The sequence below is a fragment of the Paramisgurnus dabryanus genome, chromosome 20 (assembly GCF_030506205.2).
Source record: "Paramisgurnus dabryanus chromosome 20, PD_genome_1.1, whole genome shotgun sequence".
NCBI lineage: Eukaryota > Metazoa > Chordata > Actinopteri > Cypriniformes > Cobitidae > Paramisgurnus > Paramisgurnus dabryanus.
Genome location: NC_133356.1, coordinates 7104287 through 7117456, shown reverse-complemented (window position 1 = coordinate 7117456; position 13170 = coordinate 7104287). Strand labels below are relative to the sequence as shown.

The following is a 13170-nucleotide window of genomic DNA, read 5'->3' as shown; positions in this document are numbered from 1 at the left end:
CGATATACGCATCTCGATGCATAGCTACGATGCAATACATTAAAGATACACATGAAGCAGTTACAGATGTGATTCACCTATTCACCGATTTTGATTAGGTTCAACACAATGCCATTCAATGCAGTATAATGCAATTAAAAAATATGATGCTATGTGTGTGTGTGAATGATGCGTTTCAGCTGTCCGCTTCACCAGTGTATTAGTTGCGAGTACTAAGTTTCCGTGAACCGAAATATCTTTAAATATGCATTTGTTCCTTCACATGAAGCTATCGAGGGACTTTGAATATAGTGCATAAAAAAAATTAAGGTGCTTTTAAAATACTTTGTCCTTTTAATCGCTTGTCAGTAACAACCACTGGTAACGCACAGTATTGGAATTTTATCGCGGTCCTGTTAGTCCGATATCCGATCCAGCCAAAACCCCCGGATCGGCCCCGATACCGGTCCAAAATATCGGATCAGTGCATCGTTAGTCAAAACTATAGAGCTGTAAATTCTATATATTCAGGCCAAGACGGTACAGGATTATGTAATCTATGTAATATAACTACACAAACACAGACAAAAATGATTGGCCTTATTTTTGCAATCAAATTTCCTACATATCATTGTTTTTTGGGCCAACCTGCCGTATTTATCTTGTCAAAACATTTCCATAATTTTTATTGCCCAATAATTTGTGTGGTTAGTAGTCAAGTAATAAGCAGGATAATACTGTGATACAACCAAAACAAAGTGATCAAAGCTGATCCCCTACGTAGTGTTCTCAAAATAACACTGAACTTTGTGATGTCTGGAGTTGTGAAGTCGATGCTCTTGTGTTGACAACATCTCGATGTCGTAAGCTTAAGAAATTATTTTGTTGCTCTTTCACCTGCTTGTGACATATCTGTAAATGTAGTCAACAGATCAATGAGACGACCAATTCTGAAAAATCCCTGACAAAGCTTTTGTCTTCCCGTAACATGCCGACACTTGTTCAATTCTTACACGAACGTTCCGACCTCAACAAGTTTGACAACACTAAAAACCACTGATGTGTTTGATTGTATTTAATTATTAATCCAGTTTACGATCACGTTCTTTCGTATTATCGACAGAGCTAATGCACCTTTTTGAAATAAAGAGATGACTACTCCGGTCTGTTCCCTATGTTTATTTGGAAACTTCTGAACATGACACTAAAATGTTGAAAACATAGCAAGATTTTTCAGGGCTGTGAAAATTTTATATTTAAATGCAAAGTCAACCTTACTGACCCCGTTTGTGCAAGAATCTTTATCCTGCGTTCAGCAAAACTTAACGTTGACTCTTACATAATCTTCATTAATAGTTACGTGTCTATTCATTTGAATGTTTATGATCATAGGCCAACAGGTAACCCCGAAGCATCTGGTTACATTAGGGTTGGGCAAAATTAAAAGGATAAGCCTAGTTCAGAAAAAATGAAAATTGTGTCATCATTACTCACCATATTTCCTTGTACTAAGATATTATGATGAATGTTTTATAAGCAAGCAGATCTGGGGCACTATTGACTTCTACAATTGGAAAAAAATACCATGGATGTAAATGGTTTGTTATCTGTTTGGTTATCAACATTTTTTTAAATATCTAAATTTGTGTTCAGAAAAACAAAGACATGCATACAGGTTGAAACAACTTGATGGTGAAATGATGACAGAATTTTCATTTTTTGGTAAACGTTCCCTTTAAGAACTGCTCTTTTAAATTAGTCTGACACACTTCATTAGTATATTAGATGAGTAACTTGGAAAAGTTGAATGTTATTCTTTTGTGATGTTTACAAATAAACCAGTTTAATGTTGCATTGCACCTAAGAGTTTGGCTTTCATGACAAGGACGGGTAAAACAAAGGCTTTGGATAAGAATTTCCTGCACTGATTATCTGGTCTATAGATGAGTTTTTGGCCTCAAGGTTAAAAAAACTGTCAATCATTAACCATATAACAAAAGTGAAGTAATACTGGCACCATTCCAGAGCTGTAAATACCCTATTATAACATAATTTCCAAGGTCAGCGTGTTAGTGACTGGCTCATAAACATTATCAAAAACCTCCAGGGGAACATTAAAATACTTTCACTGGGATATACAGCTATTATTAATATTTAAACTGTACTATTATTGTCTACTACTGAATTTCAGCACCTGTATCCATATATCCACTGAAACTCTCTCTCTCTATATATACACCTGTATGTTTACATACTCTATATGTCTTTGCTGTCTGAATGTAATTGCCTGCAGCGTCTCATGTTTCTCCAATCTGAAACACGTCACACGTCAATATGCTTGTTAGGCTTAAGTCTGACGTGACATGGCACCGTTTCCGGGTCCAAACGCTTAAAGGGGAAGTCCAATCTAGACATTTTAGCCTGTTTATCACGGGTAATTTATGTCCACTTTGCATTATACATGAGGAAAAATAAATAAATTTGCACGATTTCGATTATTAGATTGATAGTGTGTTGAAGCGGAATTTTCGTAACGGTCTTTAATGGACACAATTAACCAGAATGCACTGCGCGAAACTGAGTCATTAGCTCCACCCACTAACCACTGTTCGATGCAGTCGTCAGGTTTGTTTGACTTCATGCGGCGCCGCAGGAACCGACAGCTGGATGACGTCAAGGTTCCGCGAAAGGGATTTAAAAGCAAACTCCTCCGTATGATTTCGCGAATCGCTCTCGCGGTACTTTGACGTCATCCCGCTGTCGATTCTTGCAACGCCACATGAAGTTGAACAAGCCTAATAACTTCTTTTACCGCTCAACTAGCTCTCAAATCAACTCAAGTCAACTTGAAGTTAGCCGGCAGACGAACCCATCCAAAGAGTAACTCCGCTTTAACCGTCTCTGAGGGGGAAATCACCAAAGCCCTCGATAAAAGATGACTAGAACCTGTGCAGTATGTGGATGTAAGGACAACAAATTCAGGCCACCGGGAGTTTTTATTGTTGACATCAACGCGACCCTCAGCTGACCCACCACTACACTACTTTGAATATGCAGCCAGCACTTTCGTCAGGAAGATTTTGAGTACTGTTTTCAGCCCAGTTTTTCCGCGGACTCAGGTAATTTAAAATTGTTAAAATATCTAAAACATCATTTGGCTTAGTTGTTGCTTGTTTTGTGTAACTACGGTAAACATACTACGTAGAAAGTTATTATCATGTTGTTGTTATTATAAACACGAGCAAAGCAAGCTAACGTTAGCTCCTGTGCAGCTGTCAATCAAAAACGTTATCATCTACTGTCAATCATCTCGCCTCAAGACCCGCCCCCATTTAGAACATTCAGAATTAATGTAGTCGTGCATTTTTCTTCCGGTGATTTGATGACGCGTCAAATCACCGTTACTGTAGCAGTTAAAAGCTTTTATTTTTTATATGGAGTTAGTACATTTGATGGCAGCACAATCAACTACATATATGGCATGAAATATAGTGTTGGAGCATAATGTTGTTTTAGGGTTGACTTCCGCTTTAAGCACAAATAAAAAATACTAAGATACACTACAGAAACACAATCCTAACCATGTTGAAATCCCAGATGTCCAGACAGTGATTCATCTTTTATGAATCGTTAAAACCGGTCTCCGGGATGTTGTGAGCCTGGAGAATGTAGTGTGTATTCGCAGCAAGTTATGAAAGCTTAACTTTAAAGTGCGATTATAAATAAACAGCACTCATAAATGGCTGTTAAGTGCAGTCTCACTTGAAATGAGAGGAGGCTTGGGCCAGAAAACAGCATGTTCCTTACGTCATTATAATAACTTAACAATTGGATAGCCAGTGAGCCCTGCACAATCGAACAACTTCACAAAAGACACTTGATGACTGTGCATGCACGCTCAACACCTTTGATGTGTGAAACTGGATGTTAAATACTCATCTTAATTTGCAAAGACAACTATAAGTATGTGCTAGGATGCAACAACAAATTCAGGACTGTTATGTCACATTAACACCTTGCCCTGTTCACATTGATCTATAGATATCAGTATCAGCACTGGTCTTTGTAAAACACATATTGGTCAAACTCTAATGATGAAAAGCCTGTAAACAACACTGTCCAGGCTTACATAGAGAACTGCCACAATACTACATAGAGATCTTGCAGGCTGAGAGGACAAGATATGGTGTTTAAATAATTGAACATTGGATGGAACAGGAGGACCAGCTGTGGGTTTCATGAACAGGATCAGAGAGAAAGAGAGAGGAGATTTAGGATATAATTGGTTTGGTTACAAAGTTTTATAAAACTCTGTCTAGCCTCAAGAGTGATTTTAAAGGGTTAGTTTACTCCAAAATTTCAAAAATCACTTACCCATGTGTTGTTCTAAACTACCAAGTCCTTTTATTGTCTTCAGAAACGCTATTTCTAATGAAAACCGCCAAAATAAGAATTAAAGACATCACCAAAAAGGTCCATGTGCCATCAGTAGTTCATTAATAATAATTATATAGCGACAAGAACACTTTTAGGCACCAAGAAAACAACAACTTTTTTTGTTTTATTCAACAACTTGTTCTCCTCCTTGGTAGTTCAGTGCACGTTCACAAGCAGACTAACTGTGGGTTCACACCAGGTGTGTTTGAGGGGTCAAATTCACGTCCATCGCTTGAAGATTTTGAGTTTACTAGCTTCATTGGTGCCTGAAAGCCACGCATGCAATTCTAGTCATCGAGACATTCATGCAGAAAATTGCGTAATGGGGGGCTTCTGCGGCTCCACTCACTTTCTATAATCACGTCACTACTAGAGCAAGCTCCTGATTGGTTAACGCAGCGCATTTTTCCGCCAAAGTTCAAATTTTTCATCTCACTTGTTTCCCACGGCAATGCTCATTCACGCCGCGAGACCTCCAGATGCGCATCAACGCATCTTCACATTGACTTAACATTGAAATCACTCGCGCTTGATGCCTCTACCGCGGCTGGTGTGAACGCAGCATAAGGCGCATGGTGTAGATTATGTAAAACGTTCACACAGAGATTACGGAAATACATGGAAAATGCATCCGGGACTTTTCCGGGATAGTTTAATTTTTGTTCATTCACAGCCAATGATTTTCCAGAATCTATGCGTGCATTCACATACATACCGAAAAAGATCCCGTAAAAACACATGGCGTATTTTTCCACAACGTCTAAAGTTAGCTAATTATCTGTGATTTGTCTCAAGAAACCATGCGTGTGCAGTTTTGTTAATGACAACAATAACTTCTGGTTCCGATAACACATGCGTCCTTACTACGGCACGCAGTAGTACAATTTTGTTTCTGCTTCTTGTTCACACAGAATGCTTACTGTGTATGTTACGGCAATGTTACTAGGTCTGCTTTACAGGAGCAATCCCAGAATATTTACAGGACGTGTTTGCATTTACGCAGAAACCTCTACAGAATTTTCTGGGACCAAAATGCTGTGTGAATGAGGTTGCTGACATAGCTGCCAACGTTTTTCCTCTTTTTTATTTTTAAACATCCCGTTTAAATGCACAAATTACTTGCCAGCATATTCTGCGTCTGTACGCTGGCAACTACATTAGCAAGTCACGTCAAAAGTTCATGGCGCATAAACACAAAAGTGTACTTGTCGCTTCATAATATTTTTACTGAACGACTGATGGCACATGGACCTTTTTGGCGATGCATTTTTCATTATTTTCTGGGCATGATTGTAAAAATCAAACTGCGTTCTATGGGACATTTACAACAAGCCTTCGGGTTTTCAACAAAAACATCTAAAAATGTATTCGGAATAGTGATAGACCGATATATCGGGCGGTATATAGATATTTGCGAGTTTTATGTGTATCGGCATCGGCCGATACGTGGCTGCCGTGTTCGCCGATTTTTTTCTGGCATTATTTACAGACAGAGTGCTGGAAGCTGCAAACGATTGCAGGTCATGTGACTAAAAACAACCAACCTTTTCATGACAACATCGAAGATTGCACCCTCAACTGTTTTTACAATTTGTTAAATAAGTTCAATAAATGTAACTTTTTTTAAATTGAGACTTGTAACATTTGGCATCATCATTGTGTCATTTTTATGATGTAAATTGAGTGAGCAAAAGCACTATCGGCTCCAAATATCGGCTCAAGAAAACCGGCAGCCTGTATCGGTCATCGGCTTAGGCTGATGAAAAAAAAAAAAAATCGGTATCGGCACTGAAAAATCCATATCGGTCAGGACTCGTGGTTTGGAACGACAAAGGGGTTAGTGATTTATGATAAAATTGTAATTTTGGGGTAATCTAAAATTAAATTACCCTTTAATTTTTTACTGTACAAAAGAGAAAGTAATCCCAGGACATCTGTGGCCTCCATGCTGCTAAATTAGTCCCAATCTGTGGTAAAATTGCCTCCAATTTCTAGAGGCCAATTTCAAGATGCCAATCCACTCAATATATTGATTTTCCATGTAGTAATCTGTGCTGGAAGCCAAACTGAGGTTACGAGAGCTGCACCAAAAAAATAAAAAAGCCTTGAGCAACTGCGCCAACAGCATGCTTAGTCATTAGATAAAGGAATGATCTGGGAACAGGATAAACAAACAGCAAGATATGCACACAGGTGGACTTATATTAAGAAATATGAATGCTAACATAAATACAAAAAAAAAAAAAAAAACTACAACCCCATGCAACATGTCTCTAAACCTTTTAATTAAATATTTAGATAACAAGTAAGTTACTTTATTTAAATGGTTCCTGCCCCATAAGCATTAGTAGGCTAACGTTACTGTGCTAGTTAAATGGCCCAGAATATGCCACTGAACTACACTATAATCTGTCATGATGCTAAGGATTTAAAACACTGACACTAATCAGGTGATTATTAACTTAGTTATGACACACATCACCTCATGTAAGACCTCATAAACTACACTATAATTCCTATGGTACATTTACCAGACAATTATATATCTGTACATTTCAATTTATACAAGGCTAAGGAATACAACCATGTTTGCTAACATGCCAGATCGTTGTTAGTAATATGACTTAAATTTAACATTAAGGTTAATTTCTTCATTCCTGAAAGGGCTTTAAGCAGTTGTTTGCCCTTAATTTTAAAAGTACTGGTCAAAGTTGAACACATTCATAGAGTTAGCTACCGCTAATGCTGCTGTTAACCTAGCCGAGTGCCTGTTAGCCTCTCTGGTGGGCGATTGTACATCAACATCTCATTAAATCCCTAACAACCCGTAAAAGTTGGCTTATTCTAAAATAAAGTATCAAGTATTCCTAAAAAGACAAAAGTGAAGGCGATTAAACGATTTGGTTAATGTGACACAAGTTAACATAACTCACCTAGCCGCAGTGGTCAAAGCCTAAGTAGCTCTTGGCTAGCTACTGCTGTAATGTCCTAAACAACAAAAATAAATATTCGAATTTCGATCCGGACTATTTGTCAGAGTTCGTCTGCGATGTTTAATAAAACCGGGATTACTCCATTGGTGGATACATCATCCAGCTGGTAACTCGCCTGATGCTGACACTAAACAAGCCCTAGCATGGCTGTATGATGGCTGGGTCGGGCCGGTGTCTGAGCGGTTGATAGGCAACACACGAACTGTTTCCCATCTGGGGCGTCGGCCATGATCGTAACTCGTCGGATTTCTTCGGCTACATTCGGTCCCCGTTCGATTCCTTCGGTAGCCTTTCGGCTATACTCGGAACTATTCGAAATTATTATGTAGCATTCGTTTTTTTTTTAAATCGAAATTATTATTATGGCTAACATTTATGTTAAAACACGGCTCAATCAATAATATTGTATGGAGTGTTTATAACTTATATATATATTTATTTTATAAAATATAAATATATATATATTTTTTAAGAGATCCTCTACTGCTCTCTAGTGGCCTTCTTTGACATTAAAATTATAAATGTTTAGTTTAGAGCAGTCGTATCTCGACGTTTTTCTGTACTTTCTGTACAAAATTAAGAACCACACTTTATCTCAAGCTGCGCGCGCGCGTGTAGGTGTAGTGTGCGCCATAATCGGCGTCACATAAACAAAACGACAGAGCTATCGGATATGCCTTAAAAATACCTCAGCAAGAACGATCTCTTGGGAAATGCACTCCATAGTGGAGCTCAAAGGTGTAAAATGTGGATATCGCTGTGGCTATTGCGGAAATGCATGGGGGAAAGCATCATATGGTAAGTTAGCCTATATGGTTTTGGTTAAGAGCAAAACAACAACCCTCTTCTGTAAAGGGGCTTTAGTACTGATACTACATTTAAAATTAGGTGTCACTTTCATACTGTGGCATGACACTGCATTTCTGTGCACGTAAAAATGTTAACCACAACCAAATCCCACAAGCAGCACTCGGCAGCTATTATTGAAACACCCCTGGGCAGTTAGTTTAGTCATTAGAGTAAGTTCTATTTACATGAATGGGGAAGACATATATGACTAAAATTACTTGCTACGATCGCAATTACACAACTTATTCCCTACCAACAAGGAAACCTGACATCACATGTATCAAAAAAGGGCAAACTGTGCTATAAACATTAGTCCATGTTGCTTTAGCTACTCGTGCGCATGCGCAAATGAACAATGATTGGCCCTTTACTGTAAAGCCGAACTTTCCCCGTTCGTAGTAACGCGTCAGTTTAACGCAAGATATAAAGACTGAACAAGATATCAGAGAGAATATGTTTATTTACAGCAAACAAACGTTACTTTAAAATATGAAGGCTGCTTAAGTTTTTACAGGAGCGGTTTTGGTTTTACTCCTTCTGTACATACAAAATGAAAATGTGCTTCCGGGTCAGTTGTTTTGTATCCCACTACGGTCAAGGCATACCTCTTGACCGTTCTTAATAATTGTATTTATTTCTTGCAAAAAAAATTGTATCGGTCATAATGTCACGCCTGAATATGAGTATTTTTTAAATATAATCATTATAAAATTAATAATATTATAATTATAAATAAAAATTAAACACTACCGTCAGCCTTTCGTAATTCTGCTTTAAGCCAATCAACTGCGACCTCTAGGCGTACGTCGCAAAACAGTTAATATTCATGAAGATGCCTTCACCGTAGTAGGATTTGTTAATTTGGTACTGCCGCTGCAGCTGACTGGGTGAATGTGGAAATGGCAGCGGGCGGATCGTACACTATAGTGGAGTATTTCGGGGGAGATGATGGCTATCGCTGCGGTTACTGTAAAAATGAGAAGGGCAGTTTCTCGAACGGTGAGTGGACATTAATGCTGGTGGCTTGAGTTAAACATTGAGCGGCTCGACAGCAAGAGCTTTTGTATGAAGGAGGGGTTCACCAGTCTGTCCACCATGAGCTTTCATTTCTATTTCCAGTTTCATGAACTACAGGGCACGATCTGTCAAATGTTAAAATTGATGCGGTGTTTCGTTTCAGAGCGGTTCTCTGTTAGTTTGCTGCTGTTCTTGAGGAACGTTAGTGAAACCTAGCTGAGTAGTTAGCAGACAGGTTAAGCTACACAATAAGTGAACCTCGGGGTTTTTGTTTATTCTATACATTTGTGTTATGTATAAGTATGTTTCACGAAGTGTCTTACCAACAGTAAGATGGTCTTATCATCTATTATGTATTGTTTATCACACTGAGGATCCTGTCAGTCATACTGGATGTGTCCTGTCATATAAATGAATCAAGACCAGAGGAGTATCTTTAAAAAGAAGACTTACCGGTGTGAGAGAATAGCACAGACTTTTATCTGTGACACAATGAGTCCCTTTCTGTTTGGCCAGCAGTCAGAGCATTAATGTTGTATAATGATTATTATTACGGATAACTGGGGATCTTTATGGTGATGTTAACAGCCCACTGGTGTTAAAATCGGAGCCTTAAGTGGTTAAAGATGGATTTCAATAAGTTGCATATAAATAGAGGACAATGTTGTCCATGAATGAACGTGCTGGAGATAATCCGATCCTGCTGAAAGAAAGAAGCAGGATCTTCTGATCTAATCCTGGCTTGGCAGGAAGTTTCTGTTCGGAGAGGGAAGTGATGAATAAATGGGGTGATATGGGCCTACAGACATAACTCACATATTTAGCAAATGTATTGTGTTTTCACTGGTGACATTTCTATCATGCATCTAACCCAAAGCTGTCTTTGTTCCTCAAATACTGTACAACCATAGATAAATAGTTTTTTAGTACACTTTTAAATACGAACTATGTGAAAGGTTATTAAAGAGGAACATTTCTTATTTATCTACAGTACGTTGTTTTCCAACCACTGTCAGTCAGTGAAATGATTTAGTTTCTGATGGTTATCATTCTCTGCTTCAGTGGTCTCCAACATGTTGCCCAAGTTGCCCGCACAGAGTCGGTGAGGTGCCCGCGAAAGCCCATTCGTAATATTCATTTTGTTCATCTTTTTTATATTAGCTTGGCTTCTTTTATATGTTAACATTTTAAACAATGATAAAACACATCAACAAGTAAAACAAATATGTTTTGAGTAGACTATATAAAAAGTAGCTCTCAAGATTGTTTTATCCATTGTGGTAGACCTTGCACACAAAAGAGTTGAAGACCCCTGCTTTACTGGGATGCAGCAGCGTCCAACACACTGTCTAAATCACATTACATTGAAATTTGTACTGAACTTTTGTTCAGTCCACTTACATGTAATATTATTTCTCATCTTACATATCAGTTTTTCTGAGTGTAATACAAGAACAGCATGTGCTGGTTGACTGTGGCATAAGCACTCAAAGCTTTAAAGGCTCCAGCTGAATTCAGGACTGAACATTAGCATGTGATTTAAAATAATGCACCTGGAGCTTTGACCCAATTTAATTGGGCATTAAATAAATATGCTTATTCATTTAGTGTCTAAATACACTTTAAAACCTGTTTAAAAAACAGCTCTGAACTGTATAGAGGTGAATGACTTGTCGTATGATTTTGACAATTGCACTTTACCACATTTAAGCAATTGCATTAAACCGGGCTAATGCTTAACTCCTGGATGCAACTGTGTGTGCTGGCATGCAGCCTGAATTTTTGTCGTCAAAAGAGATGCTCTGAATGCTTAGAATAACTGTTTACATATATTAAATTTAGTGATGCACCGATGTATCGGCCGCCGATATTTATCGGCCGATTTTTGATGAATTTGAAACCATCGGCATATCGGCAATAGCACAAGAAAGGATGATACCGATTGTTTATTAATTAACTGCATAAAGAAGTCCATTATATGTAAAAAATGAGTTAATGTTGTTAATAAAATAAATGCTGAATAGCTAAAACCAGAGTCGTATAATAATAGAGTTACGACACTCACATAGACGTCCGTTGTAAGAATGGAATGCGGAAGTAACAGCGTTTCATGTAGTGACCGGTAGTGACGCATAGTTCCAAACGCAGCACTGAAGCCCATTCATTTCAATGGCACCTGATGGTAAATCGATGAAATTACCGTTTCTCTTTACATTTTCGGACATTTCATTAATATAGTCAACAGTGATATTTTATGAACTCTGCTGTAGGTAATGATTATCATTAATAATAACTAGTAAAAATTTTATATTTTAATGAGTTGTGTATAATGTGTGAACAATATAGATCTAATGGTTTAATATTTTATAACTGGTGGCCATCTACTTTATACTTATATTTTTTATATACTACGAGTAACACTAGGGGGCAACAGCGACAAGCTAAATGCCTCATAAGAAAGTCACACTGCTTCACAATGCTGCTATGTGTTTCATTGTGTTTGGTAAGTAATACGAGTGATGTATCCTCGAAAATCATGTATGATTATATTAACATTTAATGTGAATTTAAAATATGAATTTAGTGTGTTTCTGTTATGCTTCACTGTTACAAATAACCGCGTTGGCGATCTTTTTTGTGATTTTAATATAGTAAAAGTGTAGGAATTATGTTTTTAGCAGATTGATAGCCATTTATATAGACATATTTTGCTACAAAAATAAAAGATAAACTGTGTTGCTGTAGTTGGTATAGATAACCACAGTTATATTTGGGTCACAATTAACTGTTTATCTTTATTAACTGATTTATTGTATTTCCATCACTCCCTAGTAAAAAAAACGTTATAAACACAGTAAGTATAGTGATCAATTCCCATTACAAGCTAATATTTACCTAAAATAGCTGAAAACCTATGCAAACAGATTGACAGCCCTGCTTGGTTTGGAACTGTAGAACGTTACATGAATCACGTGACCGCGCGGCGGCGAGATCAAAGCGTTTCGTAACTCTGTTATTATACGACTCTGGCTAAAACCACCTTTGAAGGTTGTCATGCTGTCTTCTTATATTTGTTTTGGCTTAATTTGTGCCTCTCTTATTATGTTGGTCAGTTGAATGGTAATTAGATCCAATCCATGTTCAGTAAAAATTATTTGATGCAGAAATAAACTAGCTAATAGACCAACTGTATAGTATTGTATAAAAGTGTTTAATATCGGTATCGGCATCGGTATCGGCCAGAAGTTGTCGGTTTAAATCCGTATCGGTATCGGCCCAAAAAATCCTATCGGTGCATCCCTAATTAAATTAGGCTGTTTTTTTACTTTATTTCATTTGTTGATTTACAAAGATTTTTTGGCTGGGGATGAAAGCCAAGTATTATGATGGGACTCTGATACACTGAAAAAAATGATTCATTGAATGTAATACATTTTTTTAAGCTAAGTGGTTGCAATTTATTTATTTAAGCTACATAAAAAAAAAAAAAATTAATAAAGTAAAATAAAATATAAAACTTTTGTTTAAATGTAGCTTAAATAAATTGATTGCAACCACTTACCATAAAAAAATTGATTAATTCAGGTAATAATTTTTTTTTCAGTATATATAAAATATTTCTATAACTGTCAATAGCCTGGTTTCCATTACAGATTTGAGCAAAACTTTGTGATATTTCTGCTAAATGACAATAAAAAAAACGAGGACTTTCCATTAACCAATGTTGTGCAACTAAATTTCTTAAAAATATATTTTTTCATCTGTGCGTATTTATTTTTACATAACTATTATACATAGTACACACACACATATGATGTAAACAAAAACTTTTATTCTTCAAATGATTAGTCGCAATTAATCGTTTCGGTTCTATTTTGCACAAATCTGTAATGGA

The 13170-nt window shown here is 37.1% G+C and overlaps 2 protein-coding genes across 9 annotated transcripts in view; one reads left to right on the top strand and one right to left on the bottom strand.

The window, feature by feature from the left end:
* The window catches only part of tmem63ba (transmembrane protein 63Ba), a 53929-nt gene extending 46332 nt beyond the window's left edge, over positions 1–7597 (bottom strand). For 3 of the 4 annotated variants that reach the window (XM_065296165.1, XM_065296167.1, XM_065296168.1), the window contains exon 1: positions 7350–7597. The gene's annotated coding sequence lies outside the window, so the exon portion shown is untranslated. The remainder of the gene's footprint in view (positions 1–7349) is intronic. The other variant, XM_065296166.1, reaches the window with a different exon arrangement.
* A 502-nt stretch (positions 7598–8099) lies between these two features.
* The window catches only part of LOC135786666 (arginyl-tRNA--protein transferase 1), a 121612-nt gene continuing 116541 nt past the window's right edge, over positions 8100–13170 (top strand). For 4 of the 5 annotated variants that reach the window (XM_065296163.1, XM_065296162.1, XM_065296160.1 and 1 more), the window contains exon 1: positions 9133–9257. In XM_065296163.1, coding sequence (XP_065152235.1) covers positions 9158–9257 — 100 coding nt within the window. In that variant the 5' untranslated portion in view covers positions 9133–9157. Of the gene's footprint in view, positions 8208–9132; positions 9258–13170 lie in introns of those variants that run through there. The other variant, XM_065296164.2, reaches the window with a different exon arrangement.